Raw genomic sequence first — 27,872 nt, 5'->3', positions numbered from 1 at the left:
GTTTTTGCAAAAGGAATAAATGTAAATGCAAATATGACTCAAACCTGAAAATATTAAAGTTACGGACAAATAAAGTACCAACTACATTTAATGTCATAGCCGAGCAGCTGCTGCCCAGTTACAAAAGTAATACAATTATATATTATTCATATAAATGTCAGCTAAGTATATTTAAGTAACTCTCCCTCGGAGCTGCTGCTCGGCCCTGTTTCGACGTGCACACACCTGCATGTGCATGACCACCCCCCTCTCGCCACACTGCTCCCCCATTGTTCTCTCTCCATTCCACATAACTCTCTGAAAGTGTCTTGACGTATGATGGGTTGCCCCCAATTCCTGTACCCTCAAGTGTCATTTTTGTTGGAAAACACTGTTTAACCTGTTTGGTTCAGTCATAGTTTGTCTTTTCTCTCCTTTCTGTTTGACCTTCTTGTTTCACTTGGCATTTATTTCCCTGTGAACTCTGCAGAAGATGCAGGTAATTCCTTTCAAAGCACACGGGTTGCTTTTGAGAAAACCTGTAATGTATCCATGCTCATCTCCCAGTACTATTGATCTAGTGAAAAGCCCAACATTTCCCTTTGGTAATTTTTACAACCAGAGAATATATGAGCTGCTGGTCATGAGCCTGGGGTTGCAGATCAATGAGTCAGAACCAGAGTAAAGGGACTCTCCCTGCTCTCTATACTTCCACGCTGATTCCCAAACCTGGCTTTTACACATCTTAAAATACTACTTTTGGGACACTTTCTCATCAGTATGTCCCATTTACCTGCCTGGGATGAACTGGTATCTTGTTTAGGGTGTACCTTATGCCTTTGTCTTCCAGGATAGGCTCTGCTCCACCAGAACTCTCAACTGGATGAACAGTTATGGATGGATGGATGGATGGATGGATGGATGGATGACTACAAAAGCCAAATGATGTTCTCTATCCAATCAAAAACTTCAATTACACAGCTGGCTGCTGGGTCAAAATGAAAGTCCACAGAAGCTGCACCGTCGCCCCTGAACAATTCCAATTCTTGTTTTGAAAATAGAGGCAAGGCACAGGTTAATCCCGAAATGCCCCACATAGTTTAAGTCATACTGTTCCAACCACTCTCGGCGAGTGAAAGCCACACAGGCAGAGCATCTCGCGGGAGACAGGTGTCTAAGCAGGGATGGGTAGCTGGTGGAGCAGCTTGAACTGACAGGGGATGCTAATCCTCTGGAGTTTGGCATCTCCGCAGTGTTCGGCCCTAATTAAGGCTGCAGCACGTCTGACAAAGCGGCTCCCGCTGCGCTGCCGACGGGAGCTGACGCCACTGCCAGTGGAGCACGGACAACGTCGGCACCAGCGAGGTGTCAAGGTGTCCAACGGGTCCCAGGCTGACAACGACGTGTGCCGCTGATCAACCGTAAAGGGTGCCGCAAAGCATAAGTACAATATTGGATGTTTTTACTGTCTGTCACAACAAATTCAGTGCTAGAGAGCAAACAAACCTCGGGCGTCCTGCTGAGCATTGAGAACACAGTGAGTCCTGTGCACTGGTGGTGTTCAGTGCGTTGGGTAAGGCCTTGTGCCTTGTAGCCCTGTTGTCTTTCAGCACAGTGCTGGATGGCCCCAGATGCATTCAGGCTAGTGTCTCACAATGGAATAAAGGGCCTCTACTCCAAGAAAAGCAGCACAGATTTGTTTTCCTTAGAGAAAATGTCTCAATTATCAAAGCAGACAAAGGGCTGGCAGTAGACTAATCAATGCTGCCTGTGAGATTACATCTCGGAGAGCTCTTTGTGGTTTGCTTATTAAATCCGGAGGAAAATGTACTTCTTGAGGGTGTCGAAAACAAAAAAAAATGGAGGGAAGAATGCATTCAGAAAAAAACGGCTAAAAAGGACAAAGGCATTATCAGTTGGTCGTTGCATTGTGGGAATGGGCCTCTAGGAAATAGGGCAAGGAAGAGCCGGGGAGCCTGGGAGCGCTTGCTGACGTTGTGCACTGCTTGTCTTCAGAGCCACCCCGCACACCAGCTTTTAGCAGTGCAGGCGAAGGCGAGAGATTGGGGGAGCGACGCGCTTTGAAGCCCCGGGAAATTCGGCACGGTTCCACAACTTACATATTTATGCACCATTCCCAAGTCTATTTATGCCTTTTCCCTCAACACTAAAATCAATGGCCACGCTTCACCATTCGAGCAGAAGCTACAGAAACGAGGTCTTTTACCACCTCGCCCGAGACAGACGACATCATGCCAGCTTTAGGAGCGTAATTTGTTTATTGTCACATTCAGTCGCATTTCACATTTCTTTTTTTACCATCCAAAAGAAAATCTGTACAGCAGTGCCCTTCTTTTGCAAATTTTCTCTTTTATTTTCCTGTTATGAAAAATTAACTAGTTTCCCTTGCTTCGCGCATGGGGGTTGTTGGTGTGCAGGGCGCCAAACATCGCGGCAAACATCATTTTCTGAGCGTCTCCCTTGTGCCATGAGGCACACTGGGGTGTCCCAGTACCTGTCCCCGGTCTCTTGTGTGCATTTTTTCCTAGGTGTGATGGGTTTTTGCCCTCTAAAAGCCTTTTTTTCCACACTCAGCCTTGATCTCTACCTTTCATGGTAGAATCAGAGTTGAGTGGATATGTTCATGTCTCACACTTTCTGATTGGACTTCTCACTTTTTCCCCTGTGTCACACAGACAGGGAGAGACTGAAAAGGGGGAAGGGGAGGTGAGTGAGACAGAAGCAGAGGGAAATAGGCCAATGGGGTTTGGCTGGTTTCAAAGAGAGCGAATAAGAGATGTGGTCAGATTGGATGGACGTGGATTATGTGTCTGACTTCTCGAGCCATGTTTCCCTGTGGATGGTTGTACAAAAGTGAATGAAAACCACCCGTCCCCAATGCTTTTACAGAGAGAAGCGTTCTTGCACAGAGTACCCAGTGCGCGGGAGTGTACTGTGGTAATTTCAGCGATGGCCCTACCAGGGTTTGTTCATGGCCAACAGTATGTCCATCGCAGTGTCTCCTCGACTCCCTGACCGTTTTTGACATGCTCTCTCGCCGACTCCATGGGGAGAGCATTCAGACCGCCTCAGTCAAATATGCACCGTTGTCCTCTCCACAATTTGCCCAGAGACTCTGGGCAGCATGTGGTCCAGTAAAACTGTTTGTGCAGGCCTTCACAGCACTGAAAATATCTATTCACGCCCTTCCATTTGCAGCTGGCGGTTCTTAAATCACAGCTCTTAGAAGCTGTCTGCCAAGCAAGTTTTGGCATAAAAAGATGATGTGCTATTGTAGGGTGTTGGCCCTGTCTGCAGGACATCTCCCCCCCGGAGGAAATAGAACAGCTTTCTTGGCCCTCAACCCACCTACACATAAAATTGCAAGCCATGACCCCACCATCCCATGAAGTCTCGGGGCAGGTGCAGGATACTGCAGTTTCATTAATTTCCAGCACATTACCGAGCATCTCCATGAAGTCCCAGTGCATGACGGAGCATCTCCACGAGGTCCCAATGCATGACGGAGCATTTCCATGTGGTCTCAATGCATGACTGAGCATCTTCGCAGAATCCCAGTGCATAACAGCGTGTCTTCATGAAGTCAGAGTGCACAACTGCACGGCTTCATAAAGTCCCAGGTTGTAACTGCGCTTCCGGAAAACGGTTCAGCTTCATGAAACTCCACTGTTACAGTGTTCAGCTTTGTCAAGTTCTGGAGTATAACTGGAGTTTCATTCAGTCCCAGTGCAGCAGATGGAAGACGGAGGTTCAGCCAGCGCTCTGATGTTCCTCCTCAACGTCTGCCATGGCACAGAAGCCCAGCACTCTGCATTATTCAGCAGAGCACTCCTTTTTTCCTTCTTGTGCTCCAAGAGGAGGCTGACGCAGGCTCCTACTCAGCTCTGCAACATGCAGATTGCTGAGTTTGAAGTGGACAGGACATGAGCACATGTTCCTGTTTACGCGGAGACAGCTCTCTGTTACACAAAGCAGCTGACACCCATAACCGGGCTTGTGCTCCGTCATGCCATGTGCATAAATATGCACATAAATGACAGTTTTCTGAGTGATCAGAAGGAAAGGGAAAGAAATGCTATATTGTGGCGCAAATGAGGAGAATGAGAAATTATTAGGCACAACATTAAGCCCCTTTCTGTGTTTTGACCTTAGATGTAACAACTGGGGGACAAGAGGTGCATCAATATTAATAAATAAGAAGCAGTTGCATTGGGGTGGCTGGTAGGGTAGTGGTTAGAGCTGCTGTGTTTGGGTCAAGAGCAGTAGGTTCCAGTCCTTCTTTCTGCTGTTGTACCCTTGAACAAGGTACTTATCCTAAATTGCTCCAGTGAAGTTACCCAGCTGTCAAATTAAATAATTGTATTAGTTGCTATGGAGACAAGTGTCAGTTATATTAATAAATTAAACTGCATACTAAGAAGTACCTGAAGTACTTGAGAAGTTGTTACAAAACTGCTTTTCACTGTATTAATTTGGATCTGAAATTTAAAAAAGTAAAACTAAATCTTCTGAATAAAATCGTGTGCGTGCGTGTGTGGAATTAATAGACGTAGAGATGCAGACTGAAACAGCACCACATTCTAGCGCAATGGATGTCAAGGAAAGGTATCAGTGAGACAGAGGAGCCGGGGTATGCATTGGATGTTGGGAAATGTGAATTTGCCTAAAACTAAACGCTCCCTAGAGTCCCTAGCTGTCACTGACACCTCTTGAAATGTCTCCTTGCACCAACCCCTTCTGCCTTTCCGTCCTGATGGCGTGTCTTTCACTCTCCCCCTTTCTCCTGTCTCTGTCCTGACATTGTTTTTCTCTCTGGCCTGCCCCCTGGTGCAGATCTGCACATGCCCAGCCCGTGCCTGCAGATAAGCTGTGCGTTTGGGGCAGTGTGCGTGGTGAAGGATGGCGGGGCCGTGTGCGAGTGCCCCGGCGCCTGCCCTCCGCCACAGGAGCCGGTGTGCGGCAGCGACGGCCACACCTACGGCAGCCAGTGCCAGATGAAAGCCGTGGCCTGTTCGTTGCAGAAGGACATCCACATGAAGCACAGAGGGCCCTGCAGTGAGTACCCACTTTATGGCCCAGTATTTTATGTACAGTTCACCCTTGGACAACGTGAGAGTTAGGGGTGCCGACCCCACGCACAGTCGAAGATCCGCGTATAACTTCTGACTCCCCAAAAACTTAACTACTAATAGCCTACTGTTGAGCGGAAGCCTTACCGATAACATAAACAGTCGATTAACACATATTTTGTATGTTGTATCTATTATGTACCGTATTCGCACAATAAAAGCAAGCTACAGAAAAGAAAATGTTAGGAAAATCATAAGAGAAAACACATTTACAGTACTGTACTGTAGGGGGGCGTAGTGGTGCAGCGGGTTTGGCCGGGGCCTGTTGTGTGCTGGGTCTGGGGTTCAAATCCTGCTTGGGGTGCCCGGTGGTGGGCTGGCGTCCCATCCTGGGTGTGTCCCCTCCCCCCTTGGCCTTGCCCCCTTTATTACCAGGTAGGCTCCGGTTCACCATGACCTCGCTTGGGACAAGTGGTTGTAGATATTGTGTGTGTGTGTGTGTGTGTGTGTGTGTGTGTGTGTGTGTGTACTCTACTATATTTATCGATACCGCAAGTTTATGTCGTGTTGTTTACAAGATCAATCGTCTGTCTGTCTGTCAGTACATCAATATTGTCTTATATCACACAAAACACTGCACGTCATACATATTATGTCTATATTTTATGGTAGTAAATGATAAAATAGACTAGTATCTTCATATGTTTTATGCATTTATGACATACCTAACATAACTTTTTAAAAAAATTTTTAGATATTTCTAGGCTATGTGGTTCGTCTGCGAGTTTTTTTAAAATTGTCAAAAATCTCCAAAAATTTGACAATATATTTACTGAAAAAAATCCACATATAAGTGGACCCGCACAGTTCCAACCCCTTTAGTTCAAGGGTCAACTGTATAGGATTCCAGTGCATCTCACAGGTTAGATTTAATATCAGCCCACAGGGTGTGCAGTGAAAGTCATGCAGTCCAGATTATAAACGTATGTTTCATCAATTTATACTGGGGCCAATTAGGATGGGGGGCGGGGTTATTATATGCTGGCCTCTATGTTTACTGTCTCTGTTTCTCACATTTCATTTCGTATTGAACTCCTGACTCAAAAAGGATGCTTTTGAAACGAAAGGAGGGGAAGAGTGTTTGTACTTGTAAACTCAATTTAAGGCGGCAGCTCTGGGGAGAGGGGGCTCAGCGCAAGCCATCGGAGGGTAATGAATAGTATTTATTTAAAAAATGCAGGCAGCAGTGTGTCAATAATATGATAGTACTCGCTTGAGGATGCAGAGGACGTCAGCGGAACAGGGCAATAAAGCAATAAATACCGTAGCAGCGAATCCCCATGTATGAGGTGGCAAGTCAGCGCGTGCCCATGCACTGGTTATACCCTGAGTGTGACCCTTACTTGAGACAGACATGTTTCAGCAAGTTTCTTTTATTGTTATGCATGCATGTTGCGTAAGGAGTGGCACACATACGGTGCAGAGACCACGTGACAGGTTTTGACGTCATTGTTCTTGGACCAACAGCTCAATAACACAAAGGTAATGTGAGTAATATGATGCTTATAACTACTATAATGGCAATAGTCAAAATAATACTACACCAGGGTCGAGACAGGGATTAAAAAGGAGAATAATCGAACAGTATAACGTAGTCAAAAACGACATCATAAATACCGATGAACCAAAAATTCAGAAAATCCACCGCTGAAATTGAAGATTAAGAACTGGATTACAAAAACCAGTGTGAGGACATATCTCCCCTGAGCCCAGTCAGTAATAATAAAATGGTAATCGTAACACAAAGTTAATGCAAATACATGACGGTCACAAGTACAAAAGTAGTCAAATAGCAGAACAGATCCCTTGGTGAAAAATTGTTAAGAAAATTATGTACATATTTCAGTCTTAATCTCACTAAACTGGAGTGTACTCTCCCATCTTTTTTCTTTAACGTATTGAATATTAGTGGGATTTGACATGAAGTTGAGCGCACCTTTTCATAATTCATTTTCACTGGAGTACCTGAAGGTAAGTACTTTGATCACGAGTACTTCATCAGGAGGTAGTATACAAACCTGGGCCCTGTGAGTCCTGCTGCTCAACATGGATGTGTTCCGTTTTATTTAGTCACTTTGCAAATGCTACTTTCAAAAAAAAAAAAAAAAACATAGTTTTACATTGATATAGCTCTCTCTCTCTATATATACATATATATAAAAATGTATATACTGTATAGTACTGTGCAAAAGTCTTAGGCACTTTGATGCTTCAAAAAATATTTGTTCTAGACAATTTTTTTAATGTCTTCTGCATTCGTGTCAATGGCAAAGAGCATATTTTAGATTTCCAAGCATTCCTTTTGCAAAAAGTTACACTACTACAGTAAGGGTTTTGCATGTTCCAAGCGGGGTCGTGGTGAACCAGAGCCTAACCCGGCAGCACAGGGCGTAAGGCTGGAGGGGGAGGGGACACACCCAGGATGGGACACCAGTCCGTAGCAAGGCACCCTAAGCAGGATTCGACCCCCAGACCCGCCAGAAAGTGGGACCCGGGCAAGCCCGCTGCACCACCGCTCAGTACAAGCAGTTGTTGACGATGGATGTTTACTAAGTTTTCTAGAAAGTTTATTAATTAAGAGCATTATTTTTGGATGCATTTTCACTTTGCAGCTTTTTTCCTCAACCAAGTGCCTAAAACTTTTGCACAGTACATATATTTTTTTTTCCAAGAGTTCAGCTGCAGGCTTCTTTCACAGATCTAAACCGACACTTTACATTTATTTTTTCAGCAGATGCTTTTCTCCAAGCAACTTCCAATGAACACTATGTAGTGTTACCAGCCCACACACCTTATTCACAAAGGTGATTTACATAAGGTCACTCATCCATTCATCAGTGGAACACACACTCTCTGGGGGAACCTGAACAGCGTATCTGTGGAGTGTGGGAGGAAACCAGAGCACACCCATGCAGACATGCGGAGAACATGCAAACTCCACACAGACAGAGTGGGGATCGAACCCACATCCTCTCACACACACACCACCCAGGCAGTGTCAAACAACAGCACTACTCGCTGTGCCACTGTTCTGCCAGAATTTTCAGATCTGCATCTTCAATCACTACAAACCTTGCTGCCAAATTGTGTGCGCATGTGTGTGTTTGACTGTCAGGACAGGTTTGCCACTGCGTAGCCACAGTTTTCCAGTGCCCCCCCCCCAACCAAGGAGAGAAATTGCAGTAATGAAAAACAGTTATCTTTATAGCCCAGGAGCCATTTGATAGTGATATGATAGACGTTCCGCTATTATTCTTATTTCCCAGATTGTTTGAATGGCGGCTGACCTTGTGTACTCTGCTGGGGACACAAATGAGACGAGGGAGAGAATCACTAGGTCTGGGCGGTGATTTATATATATTTACTCAGACAAAAAGGGGGGAAGGCAGCTATCAGAAGGCAAGCTCTGTGGGTCCTGGCATGGAATATAGGTCACGATCAGGCCGGCAGAAAGGAGTGGGAGAGGAGGACATAAATGGGAAAGGGAGGGGTGAAGAGCAAGCACACAGTGGAAATTGAAGAGATAAATGGTGTTTGACGTACCTGTGGAGCCAGGCAAGAGCAGACTTAAAATGACTGCTGTCATTTTACACATGGCAAACATCATAAGCAGCAGATATATACGGGGAATTAAAAAACGTCCTCTTTCCAATGGGCGCAAATTCCACAAGTGAAAAGCCAGACCTGTAAAACCCATTACACCGAGGTCCAGGTATCTCAAGTGTTTTTTTTTATTCACATTACAACAGAAACATGTTCCTGAAAAACCTTTTTGTAAGGGCAATTCTCATAATTCAAATATGTTATTACTATTATGTAATTACTATTATATTAAGTATTAAGAATTTTTATCCATTCCTGAAACTCAAAACTGAGACCCAAGTGCATTACAATACCTCTAAATCCTATGAAAATGAGCACAGTTGCTTGAGCAGGATCATTAGTTATAATAACATAACATTAGTTAAAATAACCATTTCCGTTCATTAATTACTTTGTAACACTGTATGAGACTCACAGTCAAAACGTTCCTACTTATGACACTCTGTGTTTATGCATTAATTCAACCTTCAGGAAAATACAAACGAGCACCACGTTAAGACAGAAGAAATCAACGAAAACAACGCAAATGAATCCACACCCACCGAATAAACTGACGCCGTTTGCACGGTGTAAATGGGGGTCGTGATCACTGAGATTATTGGAGGGGAGACTAGTACGCAAGGGTTGCTGGATGGTGACAACTTAATGCAGCACAAACCAAACTATAACTCTAAACAAGGTGGCTCTGCTCTCCCATCTGGGAGGCACAGTTGTGCTGGTGTCAATCTGGGTTCAATCACTGCTCAGTGTAGGTGGAGCTTGCATGTTCTCCCTTTGTTTGCGTGGATTTTCCTTGGGATTCCCTGAAATCCAGATATGTCCTTTAGGTGAATCGGTGACTTTACATCACCCGTCGTGTGTGAAAATGTGTTACATTGCTCTGCTGTATAGATGAATAGGGTGAATGATTGTAGGCATTTTAGTCTATATATTGTAGCTTTGTTGGTCACCTTGGATAAATTCCAAAGAAATTCCTTGTCACTCGAAGTAGAGGTATTGAGTGAAACTCCTCGTAAAATCAAATTCTTTGTAACTCAAATGGGCATAACTCGGGGCACAACCGTATTCATTTAGCTGATCACTAAATTTCTCCAAAGCAACTTACGACACTAAGTTCTGTACAGCGTTTAGCCATATGCACAACTGAGCAATATTACCTCTCTTGTGTAGTGAAGTGTCTTTGGAATATTACTCAGAAGAGCTTTCATGCTTTACAGGCTTTCCGTGACGTGCCTTTGTTGTTTTCTGACAATTCAGAAGTTGAACTGTCAGTCACGCCATTATTTCTTGCAGAGCTTCACTGAGGCCCAGAGGGACGCGCTCTATCTTTGGCCGAAACTCTCGTCCTGCAAGCACACACATGCTGGGCAAATTAGCTTCAGGCCGCACAGTCTTCTTCCTTGAGTACAGACGTAAACTAAGGGTAGCTGACCGACAGAGGGTGACTGACAGGAGGTGACTGAGACTATGGTCCTAGCGTGGACTACTAAAACAGGCTACCTGACACCAACCGTCCAACTTTGTGCCGTAGTGGCTATAGAAAGTATTCACCCCCTTTGGACTTAAATGGAACACCTGTGGAATGACTTGCCTATTCATTTCTTCATTTAGCTCCCACTTTTCTCCAAAGCTACTTGCAGTGTTAAGCTGCTTACGGTTATTTATCCATTTATACAGCTGGGTAATTTTACTGGAGTAATGTAGAGTAAGAACCTTGCTCAAGGGTACTACAGCTGGGGGTGGGATTGAAAGCTGCGACCTTTAGGTCTAAAAGCAAGCAGCTCTAACCACTGCATTGCCAGCTGATTTTAACGGTTCAAATTCATCTTAATGGAACTTGAGCAATTTTGCCAAGAATGAGAAAAAAAATTCCAGTGTCGAGATATGCAGCACTGATAGAGACTTACCCATAGAGACTTTCAGTTGTAATTGCTGCCAAAAGTGATCCTAATAAGTATTAACTCTGGGGGGTGAATTATTTTCAATTGTTTGTGGAAAATGTAGGATTTTTCCAGTTCTCAGTTAAAAATTCAAAAATGATCATGGTTTCATGCTGTAACAGAATAAAATGCGAACGAGCCCCAGGGGAGTGAATACCTTTTCTAGGCACTGTATCTGCACTGGTCCGAAGCCTTCGGCCGGTGGCTGTGGAAGGCATGACGGTTCAGTGCCTACTCTGGGGAGCTGAGGGTGATCGGCTTTATTAATGCATAACAAGCAGGCTAGTCCCACAGTGGGGCTCTGCTCGAGTGCCTCCTTCCATTAGCCATAAATCAACAGCTCTTATTAGGCCGACTCTAATTGAATATGATCGCCACGGCGCCAGCATGGCCCTCTGGGTGCCGTTGTCATTAGAGGTACCCGCACCCCTCCTGGAGGCAGCGTAATTTGCTCCCCGAATCACTCACTCCTCTAAGTACATATTTATCAAAGGGGTTGGTCGGTACCTGTCAGCGGCCCCGCTTAGCGACGGAATCGGTCGCGGGGCCCCAGCGATCCATCAGGCCTCGGAGAGGCCCTGTGCTCTCAAGGCTGAGCAAACAAGCTGAACAAATGGCATCACGGAGGACTCGTTTTAATCTACACTCAAAGGGCCACTTTGAGCAGCAGGGCAACAGCGTGCGTGGGATCGGTTGGGCTGAGAAACAATTCCGCGTCGGCCCCAACTTCCTCCCGCACCACTTATCCCAGAGCCTTGGAGCCGAATGCCATACAGTTACAGTTGCTGCTTCAGGTGTCAGATGGGAGCAAAGACATTTCTCAGTCAGAACTTTGTCCCTCCTCACTGCAGCTAAGGCGTGCCAGAACTGCTCGTTCGGCGCGATCTGCGACGGGCAGACAGGGCGCTGCGTGTGCCCCACCGAATGCGTGGACACCAATCAGCCTGTGTGCGGGAGTGACGGCCTCACCTACAGCAGCGAGTGCGAGCTGCATGTGCGGGCCTGTACCCGGCAGCTGGACCTCAAGGTGGCCGCCCAGAGAGAGTGTGGTGAGCACCCACCCAACCAGCTGCGTGTCTTCAGGCCTCAGACTGGGGTGGCTGACAAACACCCACCCTGGGGCTGCTTGTGTGTGTGCCTGCTAAGGCTGCTTTGATCACTACAGTGGGAATGTGTTTTTTTTATGGCTTTGTTTATTTGCTTTTTTATGTTTTGTTTTCAAGGTGTCTTTTCGGTATCGTGAAATGTTTGCAGCTGTCTCTTCTAAGACCTGTCAGTACACTTCCTCTTTATGACAGGTTCCTGGCTGCCTTTTGCCAACGTTTTCTTAATGTTCAAAATGTTTTCTTGGTGCCTTTACTTATGTGTGCCCGCCTTCTGTGTTTTTGTTTTTTTTCTTTGACAGCTTTTGCTTTTCTGTGCGAGTTTGCTCTTATTTTTTATAATAGCTGCGAGTTTACTTGTATACTGATTACTTCTAAGTTTTCTATGTAAGTTTTGTACGTGTTGTGTTGTCTCTGGGTTTACTCTTATGTTCTGACCTCCGGTGTTGTGTGTGAGTTGTCTCACACATGCTCACCTTCTCTTCCGTTGATGCAGAGAGCTGCGGGGGTGTCGCGTGCGGCTGGGGCGCCCGCTGTGTGCGGAACAGGTGCGAGTGCCCAACGTGCCATGGGGAACCCTTTGGACCTGTGTGCGGCAGCAATGGCGTGACCTATGACAACGCCTGTGAGCTCCAGGTGGCCTCCTGCAACCTCAAGAAGAACATCAAGGTGGCCAGAGCAGGCGGCTGCGATGAAGGTGCAGCCCCGTAATCCCGAGTCTTCATAACCTTTCCGTTTGTCCTTATGAGCCTCGTTTTGATTTTTCCTACGTTCTTATCCCTATGCATAACTTGTTCCTTTTCATTCTCTCTCTCCTCTGTTATTGTTTTTCTCCTTCTTTTGCATTTTTATGACAAGATATTCATTTTCTTTTTATATCTTGTTTTTCTTTCCTTCCTGCATTCCAACAGTGCATGATGAAGTAGAAATTGGCAGTAAATATCAAGCAGTCTAAATTCACTGCAGTTAAAGAAAGCTTCCGTTCCCAGAAATACATTTAGTAAATATTTCCAAAGTGGAAAAAAATGCATTTAACAATCTCAATATGTCATGCAGCATCTACTGGAGCAAGAGTAATACCTAAAAATGAAGCAAATAATGACAACTGGAACAAATTATATATTTTTGGGTGAAGAATTCAGACTTTTATTTCTACTTCTGACACTGCTGCATGTTTAAGCCAAACATTTTGTTTAATATCGCTTTTTTAATTCTCACTTCAATCGATCAACTAATAGGTAGATACTAATGGAGGGGCAAGGCTAACTTCAACTTCCCCGTGCACAGTGCGGCACTGTAGCTGAGAGTTCCCCCTGCCCACTGGGGCAATCCCAGTTTACACTTCAGCCCTACAGAGCATGCTGTCACACTCCACTAGTGACAGAGTCCAGGCTTAGCACAGCCGGAGGACCCGGCGTGCTCTTGTGACGAGCGTGCTTACTGGTTAAGCCACCCGTGAGCCCTGAAGACTGCGGTCCTCACTGCACACTATGAACTGAGCTGAAATGTATTGGCCGGGATGCTTCATTTCCCCGGCCGCTGCTGTGGGGTTTGAAATAACCTTGCTTGTGTTCGGCGCAGTCTGCGAGCACAGTTGTACTTTAATCACTAAGCCACGTTGCCTTTCGTTCGGAGGAAGGGACAAAAATATTACCTTCTGTGCAGTTTTTTCCTCTCACCCTTCATTCACTTGGTACTATGCTGTACATGTTGAGTACAAGGTCCCTAGAGAACAGTTTAACCTCCTTTTGCTGGCAGGCATTGCTGACCTCCACTGTGTGCTTGATGACAGCCATGTACGTCCAGCTCTCGCATTTCCCCACGTCCAGTCCCTCAGCGTGACCGCTCCTTCTCCCTGGATGGCCCTGGCCAATGAATTGACGAATTCGTGGCCTTGCCAGTCGTCTGCTCATTCACTTGTTCGACCACTTTTGCCCCCATCCGTTTTTATCTCGCATCTTGGGAGACAGGCACAGGCTGCAGGGATCAGCCACAGTCTATAAACCTGATCCCTAGAACCTCGTGCGTCTTCATTCGGCCCACATCCATTGCGTTGCTTCTTCACCGGCAGGCAGAGAGCATCTTGTCTTTTCAGCTGAGCTTTGTGACAAGTCTGCTGTGAAGGCGATTTCATTTACAGGAGGAATTTGGACAGAGACGGGTGTGGGCAATTCTAAGTGCGGCTTGACCAGAGTGGGGTGGGTGGCATGCTGGGCATGGCTAAGACAGGTTTTCCAGCACTGCTCCCAGAATTCCTTAAAGCAAAGGTCAGGAGCAATGTTGGATTCTGCCAGAATGCTGCATACACAACTTTGTTTTTTCCGTCATTAACCCTGTTTTATTATTTACAAGTCTCGATATGTGGTCAAAACATTTGAGGACAACCATCTGCTGCATCTGCGGTACGATAACATCTGCAGGTCATGCTACTGTGAGACACCCATATCTGATGCTGTCTGAGTCCCAATCAATGTTTGGGTGTCTAGCAGCGACTGACTTTTGTTTACAAAACTTTTTTTTGTGTTTGATTCCCTTCGAGTCACTTGTTAATGAAAATAGCCTGCAAGCAAAATGTGAATGTTCTTCCTGAAAAGAAAAAGCGATAGATAAAATATAAAATATTTGGAAATGTAAGTGAAAATAATAGTGCAGCATTGTCCAAAATGTTCATATAAATGAATAATAAGAGTATAAAGAATTAACATGCATGAATGCTATGTTGTATAAGAAGGCTTTACTATATTTAATGCTGCCCACTGTTTGGTGGGCCTGGGGTTTGAGTCCCGCTTGGGGTGACTTGCGGTGAACTGGCGTCCCTTCCGGGCTGTGTCCCTTCCCCCTCCAGCCTTGCGCCCTGTGTTGCCGGGTTAGGCTCTGATTCGCTGCGACCCCGCTTAGAGCACGCAGTTGTAGACATTGTGTGTGTGTGTGTGTGTGTGTGTGTGTGTGTGTATTTAATTCTATATTTGATATTTAATGTAATAAGGCTTTCCTATATTTTTTATTAATTTTGCATGTTATTTATGTTAAAATAACACAAACATATAATATGTACTAGTAATAATGATAAAAAATAATGATTAATAAAAAATGCACTAATTGTATTTCTCTGAGTTGTACGTCGCTTTGGAGAAAAGCGTCTGCTAAATGAATAAATGTAAATGTAAATAATAATAAAAGCAGTCAGAAAATGTTATCTTTTGACTTATAATGAAGGGGATCGTTGAAATGGAACCCCACTGTCTGCTGCAGACCACCTGACCACCTGTAGGCCTACTTACCCTGAATTGGTCCAGTAACGGTATCCTCTTGTAAAAGAAATGTATCACACTGCACAAAAACATCAGATAAATAATAATAACAATAATAACAATAATATAATCACGACCACACCCGCACCTCAACCAGCAGCACCTGCCTCTGATTAAGCACTTGACTTCGTTCGGAGCACTTGCCTACAAAAACCACCACTCAACAGCTTCACAGTTGCGGAATCTCTCCTGAGACAACGTCCCCTCTGCGCTCTCAAACTCACCTCGCATTACGCTTCCCACATCCTGTTCCTCATCGTTCCCCAGTCCTACTCCACGTCCCTCTGGTAAACAACCGTTCGCCTTTTCCCCCGACCACAACTTCAGCTCCTCGCTCCTGTTCTGTTCGCCGATCGACCGACCCTTCGCCCGACCACGTGAACAAGTCTGATCCCTTAATACTGAACAAACGATCCTGCACTTGGATCCAGCCTCCTCCATGTCCTCTGTTCCGCATGACAAATATAGATATTGTTAATGTCTTTATCTTTTATGCCTTAATTGTTCAGCAGAGAATAATGCATCCAGTAAGAAAGTTACAATAAGTCACTTAGGGAAGGCATTATTGACCCACCTGCCAGCATGCTTCCCCATGTGCAGGTTGCTGTTGCTCCCTGAAAGACCACCGAGAGAATCAGCTACCCTTGGCTATGATCAGGGATTCATCGCCGCCGTGTTTGTAACTGAAGCCGATTCCCAAATCATTGCTTTCTTTCCCCAAAGAAGAAGAGGGTGACTGATTTATCCACCGGTGTTTATTCATTGGCTACACACATCCATCACACGGAGAAATGAGAGCGCTCTCTCGCTCCTTTATTTGGTGGTAATGAAAAATGACAGTCCTCCGATTGGTACCCACATAGAGAAATTTATCACCTGTTCAATTTCACACTTGGGTAGCCTTTGCCTCAGCTTCTTTGTCAACACTGACAAAGCGCTGGGTACATGTAGTGTGTCACCCAAGGGTGAGACCTCCTGAATTTAACACCCGATTAGTGGGCGCTTTACAGAAGTACAACAATATGAAGAATCTCAATAATAACAGATTCTGCAACAGCATCAATAGGAGCAAAGAGCAGAAGGGAAAGATCAAGAGGTCGGATGGGGATGGAATGACGACCGTGGTTAGCACTTCTCTTTGCAGTCATGAGGCGCAGGTTTGAGTCCCACCTCCTTTTATAGTACCTTTTAGTGAGGTACTCACCATGAGCTGCCCCAGTAAAAAGTTACCCAGCTGTATAGTTGGAGTTTTTTTTTTTTTTTTTAAAGTGTAGGAAGGATTTGTTATACCAACCCCCTGTCGTGTACAGTGTATATAAAAGCCCACTAATCTCCACACTCCCACTTGTGATGTTCTCTGCAAACCCTCCCTTCACATCTCTTTTGTCCAAAAGTGTCCCTATGGGGGAGCTCAACAACCTCGCTCAACAGCAGGTGCGAGCCCTTCAGCAGACTCTGAGCCAAGATAGAAAGTACACCAAGCCCAAAATCACAGTGTAATACTTCCAACTGAAATGGGGGAACTTGCAGCTGAAATGGGTAAATAACTACACCTATAGCTTTATATACACGCTTAATTCATGTAAATGTATTATTTTTACTCATAATAATAATGGGGGAAGGGGCACGGTGGCACAGTGGGTTTGACCGGGTCCTGCTCTCCGGTAAGTCTGGGGTTCGAGTCCCGCTTGGGGTGCCCTGTGACGGACTGGCATCCTGTCCTGGGTGTGTCCCCTCCCCCTCTAGCCTTATGCCCTTTGTGTTGCCAGGTTAAGCTCCAGCTCACCGTGACCCCGCTTGGGACAAGTGGTTTCAGACTCTGTGTGTGTGTGTGTATTATTATAATGCACTTTAAAACTGGACTAAGACTGCCTAGCGAAGCCAGATGTCTTCTTTCTTATTCCAGTCCAGGCTGCACATCTGTCCACATATACGCTGCTCTGTGCCACATGGGCTGCTGTTTATGATTTCACTGAGCGTCACTTCAGCTTCGATGAGTCGAAGTGATAATCTGAGGGTCAGTCGTCTGTCAGGCTTTTCTTGCTCCTCACGTCTTATATCTTTCTTTATCGCTTTTCCTTCTCTTTCCACAGACCCCTGTAATTACTCCCTTGGCCATCTGTTTTCCTTACACCTCCTTCCTTCTCGCCTTTCTGTATCTATTTAAAGTCCCATTGCTAAATGTCCAGGCAGCCAACCCTGCCTTGTTAAGGTGCAATGAAGCAGTGCATACTTATAGTGCTGTATCTGATGCAGATGTCGCTGCTAGATTTCATAATTGAAAGGTTTATCTCTGCTCAGCATGTGGTGGCGACGCGAGAGTTCAAAAGCTAATTAATAACCTCCTCGTTACTCAGTTGGTTTATTATTTTATGTGTCCTTTTTGCGTGTGCTGAATATAGATCCACGCTTATTTCTCCAGCTTTCATATCTTACACCAGAGCACATGGCACGGGCAGTGCCTAGCACAGTCAGGTTATTAGTATATCTATTTAGGTTGGGGAGATAAACCAAATATAATGCTGGATGAATTTGGTCTAAAAATTGCTTTTAAGTCGAGGCTCTTATTGTAAGGGTATAAAGCGATGACTGAGGAGAGTTGCAAGTTCCCTTATCAAGAACAGCAAGTTTTTTCACCATTTTTATTGTCAAGCAAGCAGTTTATTCAGAATATCTTCAGGAAATATCTAGCCGTGTAGAAACATTAAAGTGTAAAACTGTAAGATACACAGCTCGTTTGGCCAAATTGAAAATCACCTTAAAGGCACAGTGAACTGAACATAGCGGCATCTCAGCATGTCAGACCGCTCAGCCAGTACAGCCCGTATGGAACATGTAGAGAGCTGAGATCCTTTGCAAAACAGGATTTTCTCTCTCTCATTTCTTCAGTCTGAAAAAAAGTGCTGTACATTTACATGTATGAAGTGCAAAGAAGAAAATTGCATTCAATTGCCCAGCCACGTCTCTTCCACATTTGTATTTTTGTCATGTCAGTTGTTGAGTCGTTCTTTTCTTTTTGTCTTCTAAATGATTGAAATCATTTTGCTCCAGGAATTGGTATTTGCAGATGCAGAGGCTTTGGCGGATTGCTCATCTGAAACCCACGTTGGGAACAGAAGTTGCTCTTGTGGCTTTTCCTTCACATGACGCTTCACTGTGGCCCTGATCCCAAACACTGCCACGGCAGGAAACCCTTCCTGCTCCAGCGCTTTCTGGCCTGTTTGTTTGGGAACGATGTCCACCCTCCAGGCGTGCTCACGCCACCCTCGGACCACATGTCTACTGCTTTATCCTCCAACTCCTACCGCTTCCTAATGTGATCACGCCCTAATGTCCCCAACTTCTAGACGCCCTTCTAATGTGTAAATCAGTTCAACCCAATCTAAACTATTTCATTTATAATTTTGAAAGTTCCTTTTCCCACTATATCCACAGTGGGTATTTTTCACAGTGTAACTCTGAAGATTTGACAACGCTGTGTTTCTCGGGAGCTTCATCCACTGAGGCCAACAGTGCACTATACTTTGATGTGCGATGAAGGGAATTCCTGTAAACAGAGCTGTTGTCAAAGAAACAAAACCTCTGCTTAATGCCCACCAGACAATCAATTCCTGACTGTGGTTAACAGTGTGCAATAGTGTTCAGGCATGAAATCTATGTTTGAGCTTGACCCTAGCCCGACACGACCCGCAACCCATTTACAAATTTGTTTTGCCTACACTGAGTCACAAAGACCATTTCTGAAGCCTTTTGGTTGTTCAGGGTAATAATGCGATGCCTTCCACCGTCCCGCTGACATTCCCTTTCGGGCACACTAGTGACAGGGGCTCTCAGACAATTTAATCTTGAAATGTGAAGAAGAATTTTTCAAATTGCAGTTTCTCCCTTTGTGGTTGATCATTAATAGTGGCTGCCAACTGTGTGATTATGGAATTGTTTACTCTCATTTTTTACATGTCACTGTCCTGAAGAAGTTCAGAAAAGTTTGTGCAAAATTTATCAGGATGAACGGCGTTTTCTGTGCTTGTATGATGTAGTCTCATTATAGGTGCGTGCCCATGTGTCTTTGTGTTTAGAGTGTGGCTCTGGAGCATCTGGCTCTGGGATGGATGGTAGCTGTGAGCAGGACCGCTGCCGGATATTCGGTGGCTCTTGGGATGAGGATGCTGAGGAGGACCGCTGTGTGTGCGACTTCTCCTGCCACACTGTGCCACACATCCAGGTAACATCCCCCTGGGCTGTATGAGTGATTCCTGAGGTGTACGCTGTAATGAGGACACGATCATTTCGTTACCACTGCAGCCTTCTCCGTATCATTGTGTTTCCTTTCCGTGTGGCTCTGTGTACAGGTGTGCGGCACGGATGGAGTCACCTACAGCAGTGAGTGCGAACTAAAGAAGACGAGGTGTGAGAAACAACAGCATCTGCAGGTCTACAGTCAGGGCCCCTGTTTAGGTGAGACACCCACCGTAACTCTCTGTTGTGCCCAGGGCACTACCTAGCATCAGTCATGAGTGATCATTATCATAGTCAGTCACGGTCGTGATGACAACCACAAAATCTGAAATGAATTTGGTCAGAAGTCGGCTTAGTCCTCTGGCTCTGCTGTAGGACTCTAGATTCTGGTTTGCACTGCTGTAGAACTCTGGACTCAGTAGGCTCATTTAGAAAACAGCAGACGATGCTGGTCATGCTTCTGCTTCTGTGATCCGTCAGTAAACTGAGTGGCCATGCACAACAGAAGCGTATGTTAACGCTGGCTTAGCCACGGCTGCCGCGGCGGATTGGGAGGTCTGCGTTCCTCTTGATCAAAGAGGTCTACTGCTCCAAGGTCTTTAGAAAGCTTTTTTCCTGATCAGAAGAAACTGTCATGGCCAACAAAGAGCTGCTGTTTCCTCCAGCTCTGATGCAACAAATACTCCTTTCGGAATTCTTCATCAAGTCACCCTCTCGCCCCAATAGATCGACTAGATTCCATCAAATCATGACGTGATGCCTTCTGTATTCTGTTGCCTTCCATTTTAGAGCTGATAGAAGCAAAGGGTATTGCATGACAAAGACAAATATAAAGGGTAACGTATGGAAAGGGCTGGTAGTCAGCAGCTTAGAGTGGGGCAGATGTGCAGATTTAATGATCTGTGCCTGAAGCTCATACTGATGCTCTGTCGGACAATAAAGGTCAACTCATCAAAGCTAGGCTCTAGTCTGGAGCCACACTGGTACCATTTAACTGCCCAGACTGTGCAGAAGCCAGGGTGAAAGAATCGCCATTAGTTTTAGGGTGTCTGTTTCTCTCTCTTGTGTTGTCCTTGTTTTCTACTGCAGTTTCACATCTCTGGTGGCTGTCAGACATTATAACAGTTTTTTTGACAAAAAGGAAACCACATGCAAGCACATTTAAGTTGTGTGAGGGTTGGACATATTTGCAGGGAAGGTATCCATTGACAGGTTTTTCCAGGCTTGGAGAGCAAGCCTCAGCACTGGCTCACACGGGTGAAGGCAGTATCTTAGTCATGCTGCTCCTTTCTCACTTCTTGATTCTTTATAAACATCACAATGGATTTTTGTGCTTCACAGAATTGTATTTCATTTCAGTGTTCAGGTAAATTATTTGAAGTTTTGCAAACTGTTGAAGTTTATTTCACTTCTACATTGATCTCATGTGTTCCTCTTTATATTATACTTCCCCCACCCACTCATTTTCTTCAGGTACCCCTCCCACTGGCTTGACACAGGCCAAGCACTGCAGTCAAACTGTTTATGGTTGCTGCCTTGACAATACGACAGCTGCCTTGGGTGTGGAACTGGCCGGATGCCCTAGTAAGACCTGCGAACTGCAGTACACTCATAATCATACTTATTTGTCTTTCAACTCTTTTTAGTGCTAATCGGCAATCTGCCAGTACTCTGTGTAGTTACTCCTTGGGATTTCAGCATACAAAAACTGAGCTGAATGTGCCTCATTATATTGCAATCAATGTCTGTTTCCATAGACAAATATTGGGTGTTCCCCAGGTACCTGTCAGTGTAACCCCTATGGTTCCTATGGGGGATTGTGTGACCCCACCACCGGGCAGTGCTCCTGTAAACCAGGTGTTGGGGGCCTGAAGTGTGACCGCTGTGAGCCGGGGTTCTGGAACTTCCGGGGAATAGTCACGGAGAACATGAGCGGCTGCACACGTAAGAGCCTCTCATGTGTCGTTCCCCTGTGTCTGAGTTAAACACTAAACATTAGGCTGCACGTATTGAACAGAATTACGTCTATTATCCCACAAAAGGATATTTCACAAAACAAGATAATCCTGCGCTTATACCTTGAAACTGCATGCCTTATTGTTTAAACTTCTATGACCGCAACAAATTCAGTTTTAAAACGAATTATGTTGTTTGCTTGCTAGCTTGGCTAACAAGATTTTCCTTTAGACAAGCAATCAGATGTGAGGCTGTGCAGCTATCAGCCTTGGGTGCTATGCCTCAGTGCACAAAGTACAACAGAGGAAAACAAATGCCGTCTCCCACAGCACCAGGTTGTTCTGATTTATCCCCAGTGGGTTCCAGGGGCTTATTCCTGCTTCCCATAAGCGTTGAACTCCACCTGACCTATGGAACTTAGCTTTCCCTGAGGTCAGCACCAAAAGAATCTCTGGAGTTGGTTGCTGCTCTTTCTTGTTTGGTCAGTTACTGTGAGGAATGACATGAAGAATTTAGCAGTGGGTTCGGAAATAGACGTGGAAATGCACCATTTGCTTATATATCCCACCTCTGCCACCATTTCACTGATGACGGTTTAATGGTAGGCACCTGTATTTAGACTGTATTAGAAACAAACCATGTAACCTTGTTAACTCCAGCTATGGCCTCTGTTCTCTCCGCTCCAGCGTGCCACTGCGATGCACTGGGCTCTGTGCGCGATGATTGTGAGCAAATGTCGGGTCTGTGCTCCTGCAAGACGGGAGTGAAAGGCATGAAGTGTGACGTATGCCCTGATGGCAGCCAGATGGGCACCAATGGCTGTGAACATGGTAGGGTGCCTTCCACCGTTCCCCAGCAGAGCTTCAATGCCCCGACTGAACATCCCCACTCATCATTCACATTTCACAAACAAGACTTGCCTTTGTATTCCCTTACAAGATGAGTCACTAAATAATACAAAATAAACGCAAAGCTCTGTCCAGCGAAGGCATAAACAGAAGCAGTTTATGTAGAAAGCTGTAGTATGACTGGTAGTTACTGATGTAACAGTGGAGAGTGGACATGGGCTTTGGAGAAAAGAAACATAATGAAACCGTAATAATTATTGTGGAAAATTACCATTAAAATGAACTGTACTGTAAGCAAAATACTGAAATAACACAAGCATGAATCTCGTGTTCTTTGATTCTGATTCTTATCAGTGATCCTCCTTACTAAGCCTGGTCTTTCTGTCTTTACTCTGGGCAAGGTTAAGAAGGCATGACATGGTTATTAACTGATTAGTTAAATTGTTACCCAGTGCTTTGGGTGAGCGTTTTCTCTCCTCCCTGTGCTGTCACAATGCGGTGATGCAGACTGAGATGCTGCGGATGGAGCTGGGCTTTTAGGACCCATTCTTGTACCTGATGACCTCATAATCCTCTATGCTGCAATTGCATTGCTTGCTTGTTATTTTTTATTGTGCCCATGTAGCCCTAAAATCGGGCCTAAGAGGGATACAGGCAAGCTGGCCCTATCAGATAATGAGAGATCCCCACTTCATTTCCGCTCAGGTATGGGGAACAAAACCTCTTGCAAGGATATGGACTGCAAGTTCGGAGCATCCTGCGTAGAGGCTGGCGGCCAGGCCCATTGCGAATGCCCCTCCCCCGACTGCGCTGAGAAGGACAAGACGAAGGTGTGCTCCATTTCATTGCATTGCCCATAACTAGGCTTTCATATCTATATACACATTTAGATGTCAGCCTTGCTCTTTGAGAACATAAAAGCTGAGCTAAAGATTAGGGCAAAATGATGTGAATGATGAGGCTGGTTGTGCGCGGCAACCCCTAGTGTAGGAATCTCAGACAAATTTTTCATGTTGGAAGTGAATTTTGTGAATGACCAGCGACGGTGTCAGAACTCCTGGTCTTACAATGTGAGAATGAAGTGATATGGTCACTGTTCCTCCAGTCGGAGTATAAAATATTTATCGATTTCTGAACAATATGTCCCACAATCCAGCTCTGCACTTAAGCTCGTGCCTCGTTTTATATGCCCTTGTGCGCGTATGCATGTATGCGTGCGCATGTTTTAACAGGTGTGCGGCTCTGATGGCGTGACTTATGCGGACGCGTGTCAGCTGAATACCATCGCCTGTCGCCAGGACAAGCTTATCACCGTGAAGCACAAGGGACAGTGCTCAGGTGAGGTCAGCAGTGTAAAGTAAGCTGGGAAGTATTTTGAAATGATCTCTTTGAATACTCAGTGCACTCTGAAATAACCATTGTGAGCATCAGATCCGCGGGGTTGACCACAGTGGCCGCCCGTTTCAAGGATGCCTCGCAGCTGCTCTGAAATAACCTGAAAAGTTTGTCTCTTGCCGGAGCACCGGCGATCTGCGTGGAAAATATGCATTGTTGGATAGAGCCAGCTAAGCAGTTCTGAGTCCACCTTGTCTGTTGCCATTTCATCAGTTTTATTCTGACCCAAATCCAAGCCCTGTGGAAATGTGAGGGAGTGCTGAAGGACTTACTTGACCCAAGGGTTCTTGTGATGTGATTTACCTTTGAGGCGTGAGGAACACTTCAAAGAACTGTAGAAATTACAGTCTCTGTCTCATTTGTACAAAACGTTCACCCATCCCAAAATAATTGGGTGCTGCTCTGTAGCACGAGGAAATGAAAGGATGATCATTTTCAAATGCATTCATAGTCTTATATTCATTATACTGAAACTAATTTGCATTTTATGAAATATGGCTCCAGTACAGGGGTTGTCACAGAGTAAATGCAGTAGGAAGTGCCAACCTTTGAGTATTCAGTGAAGCACAAACAAGGGAAGGTGTCTCCGCACACAGGGCCACACCGCGTTTCCACCCAAAGGCATCAACAATTTCAGGAAGAAATGTGCTCCGCCGTTCAGTTCCGATCAGGCGGCAGGTAGTCTAATAGTTAGGTTGCTGGTTTAAATCCCACATTCTGCTGTAGTATCCTTGAGAAGGGTTGGTACTCGGAATTGGTCCGGTGAAAATTACCCCACTGGACTATTAATGGGTAAACAACTTCTGGGTGTATTTGGAGAAAAGCGTAATTTGAATATAAATGTGATGTCATCCATTTGTACCCAGTTTTAGTACTTCACCCAAGTGTTGGTTTGGTCCGCACACTTTGCTGTGTAAACATCATGAGAGCGTATTCATTTCTGCATGTTGCTCTTTGTAGTGATGTATTTGAGATATGGTTGCACTCAGTGGGTGTGGCTCTGCAGTAACTAAGCACCGTGTTCCTGTAATACTTTGCTTGGATGCACAGTTTTTCTGGGAGTAATACGAACTCCATGGTTCATGAAGAGAGACTAACAGACTGGGTGCACAAGCAGATATCTAACTGACTGCTCATCTGCTTTCTGTATCTCTAAAATCCCCTGGAATGGAACGGCACAGCCCTCTTTGATTCCCAGCAGCCCACTGTGGATTGAGAGCTTTAGCTTGGGATTCGCCACAGAGCTCTTTGCACACTGGGACAAGGGCTAGGAGGGGACTGGCTTTCCAAAGGGGGGAGGAGCAGTACATGACTGCTGTGAAATGCCAGCGGGGGTTCTTCTGGGTCTGTGCAATTAGCTCCAGAACGGGACCCAAGGGCTCGACCATTTGGTACTAGCTGCCGGCCCCAGATTCTGGTCCGACGCCAGGTGTCTCTGTCACACTTTCTGCACTCACCTCAGTGGGCATCTGGAGATAAAGGGGGCTGCTGACGCCGCTTCGGAGATAAGCGGCTCGCTGCTCTCGCTGTCTGACATGCTTTGGCAGATCTCAAGTGAGTAAAACTGGCTGGTGCTGCAGGGAGGGCATCCCTGGGTTCGCACTGAGGACCAGTCCACAGCATCACTGGAGAGTCGTGGGGGTTGACGCATTCTGGGCTCTTGGTACACAAGTCTGTTTGACACTCAACACCTGATGATTCATTTCAGGAAAACTGAAATAAAACAGACTGTTGATTTGAGGTGGACTTTGTCAAATGCAGACTTGATGTGAGAAAACATCAGTGAGACCTAAGAGCCGTGTAGAAATGTGCCAGTGTTTGAGGTCCGAATGGAGTCTTATATAGACCTAGGTGATGTAACATAATGGGACAAAATAGATACTCGATAGTATTTTTAGGTATGTTAAAATGGTATTTTTTAAAGTACTCCGTTTGCGATTAGAGTGTTTTTCTCATCGTTGTGCAGAAACTAAAGAAAATGAGAAAGCGCAAGCTCTGTCACTGTGTGCGTGTTACAGTTGGCCAGTGGACCCTTCATGCACCCCCAATTAGAGCTCCTTCTCCCCCGGTGCAGTCGGACTTTACCAGTTCTGCACTCTGTCTCCTGCTATCCCAGGCGACCTTCACCAAATTAGTGTTGACCAGACTGCCGGTACTCTGCAAAAACCATGGAGACGTAGGAAAGCTGGAGAGATTGTGCGTGGAGGGCCCCGATTTTGACCGGAGACGTGCATATGAGCCGAAGCACCCGGTGGCCCCGGTGGACACATGGTCATGTTTAGCGGCTGAGCAGTTGCACGGTGTGTGACGGCGGCTTTCTTGTGTAGCCGGCAGCATTTTAGCAGTCCCATATGGAGCCCTCACCTGCGTGTATGTTTGCGATTGGCAGCACGCGGGTAAACAGATGGCTCGAGCAGGCCACGGGTGCTCCGACGTCTCTGCCCCTCCCCGTTCCCCCCAGCCTCTCCTTTCTTCCCTCTCCTTTCCTCCCGTTCCCCTGCTGTCTCCCTACAAGCACTTATGCCTTCTCTGCTTGTATTCAGATTTTTTCCCTCACTGCGAACCATCTTAATAACTACCTTTCAAAGATAACCACAGTGCCGGGGAAAGCGGAGATGACAGTGATTTTCTGCATTTCTCCAATACTGCCGTGCACCCCTTGGAAAGTCAAACAGAGCGTTAAACGCGATTACGGAATTTTTCCGCCACGCTGTTCCCCCCTTCCAGCTCGCCTGGCCTTCTTTGTGGTGTGACTCATTGTGACAGGAGGTGGGATACCTGTGTCCAAAGCTCGTCCACCATGTCGCTGCAGTGCCTGGCTTCTGACTGACAAGATACGCTGGAGGAAGGGGGAGTAGGGACATATCCCACACACACACACACACACTAAAGCCACCTTTTATTTTGATAGCATCTAAAGATGCTTTCTGCTTCATGCCATGGAGAGCTCATTGAATACAGACATGCGTCGCTTAACAACGGGGATACGTTATGAGAAATGCGTCGTTAGGCGATTTCATCGTTGTGCGAACATCATAGAGTGTACTTATACAAACCTAGATGGTATAGTTGGCGTAACACAGCATACTGTTTTACAGTAGGCTTTTTTTAATAAATAGAAAGAGTGCACTCTAAAATAACGATAAAAGGTACAGTATAGTAAATACATAAAGCAGCAACGTAGGCGTTATAATTATCAAGTATTATGTACTATACATAATCATATGTGCTATACTTTTATACGACTATCAGCGCGGTAGGTTTGTTTACAGCAGCACCACCACAAACATGTAACATGTTGCGCTATGAAATTACGACGGCTACAATGTTGCTAGTTGATAAGAATTCTTCAGCTCCATTATAATGTTATGGGACCACCGCTGTATATTTGCTCAGTCGTTGCCCGAAACGTCATTAAGCGGCGCATGACTGTGATTTCGTTGAGGTGCGTGTGCTCCTTCCCACACAGCCAAAGTGCTGATGTTGTGTGCTTTCATGAGAATGTTGTTTAATGCCCACTTGGGCTGATTCCCAGAATAAAATCTTATCACAGTCCCGACACAGGAGGCGAAATCAGAGAGGGGCAGATTTAAAAGATGCTGTCTACTTTCTGTGCTGCACCTACCCCTGCCGTTACCTGGCTGCTCACCTCATGGCACCCCTCTCCATATGACCCACCTCTTTGGGTTTGGTTGTGTCGTGGCACAACTTTTCTCAGTATCCCGGGATGGTTCTGGAGGCAGCCGCTACTGTAAATTGCAGAGTGGAACTGGAGCCGCCACCGCGGTGCCGAGAACAGAGTCTGCCATTGTTGATGCTGGCGAGGAGCCCCGCTCGGTGTTGCCTTCAGATCAGTTACTCGCCTCCAGAAGCTCTGGCTGGCTGGGATTAAAGCTTCCCTCGAGGTGGCCAGCGTTCCCATATGTATAATTTATATATCCTTCATCTGATTTGTGCTTCAGGCAGGAACTGCAGTGGGGTAAACTGGGGCAGTTTGCTTCTCACTGAGGTCTTCAGACAGCAGACAAGTGGGTACGGTGTCCTTACAGGGCTTGTCTCTGTCACGCTGGCGGCCTGGGGGTAACCGAAGTCTGCTGCATGGTCGCTTTCATAGCTAGGCGCAGTTTGGATGCTCTGATGCTGCCGTTATCGTGAAAGACTCTGGTTTGGCTGTGGTGTTTTCCTAGACGTTGGAGAATGAGCCTCTAATCTAAGACGTGGGTTGCTGAGGTGCCACCCCTGCCGCTTGTGTTTGTTTTGAGCTGCTTGCGATTACAGAAGGAGATTGTCAGTCGTGACATGGGTCATTGAATCTCAACCGATGCTGCTGTTTGTTTTGAGCTACATAGTG

The 27,872-nt window shown here is 45.8% G+C and overlaps 1 protein-coding gene across 4 annotated transcripts in view; it reads left to right on the top strand.

Moving 5' to 3' along the window:
• Positions 1-27,872, top strand: part of LOC108933886 (agrin-like) — a 210,151-nt gene that overhangs the window by 139,367 nt on the left and 42,912 nt on the right. For all 4 annotated transcript variants that reach the window (XM_029246878.1, XM_029246873.1, XM_029246888.1 and 1 more), the window contains 10 exons: positions 4,834-5,055; positions 11,524-11,721; positions 12,272-12,472; positions 19,163-19,308; positions 19,436-19,541; positions 20,796-20,906; positions 21,102-21,266; positions 21,965-22,108; positions 22,832-22,956; positions 23,359-23,464. In XM_029246878.1, coding sequence (XP_029102711.1) covers positions 4,834-5,055; positions 11,524-11,721; positions 12,272-12,472; positions 19,163-19,308; positions 19,436-19,541; positions 20,796-20,906; positions 21,102-21,266; positions 21,965-22,108; positions 22,832-22,956; positions 23,359-23,464 — 1,524 coding nt within the window. The remainder of the gene's footprint in view (positions 1-4,833; positions 5,056-11,523; positions 11,722-12,271; positions 12,473-19,162; positions 19,309-19,435; positions 19,542-20,795; positions 20,907-21,101; positions 21,267-21,964; positions 22,109-22,831; positions 22,957-23,358; positions 23,465-27,872) is intronic.

The sequence above is a fragment of the Scleropages formosus genome, chromosome 2, assembly GCF_900964775.1.
Source record: "Scleropages formosus chromosome 2, fSclFor1.1, whole genome shotgun sequence".
Classification (NCBI taxonomy): domain Eukaryota; kingdom Metazoa; phylum Chordata; class Actinopteri; order Osteoglossiformes; family Osteoglossidae; genus Scleropages; species Scleropages formosus.
This window is presented reverse-complemented; position numbering and strand designations above follow the sequence as displayed.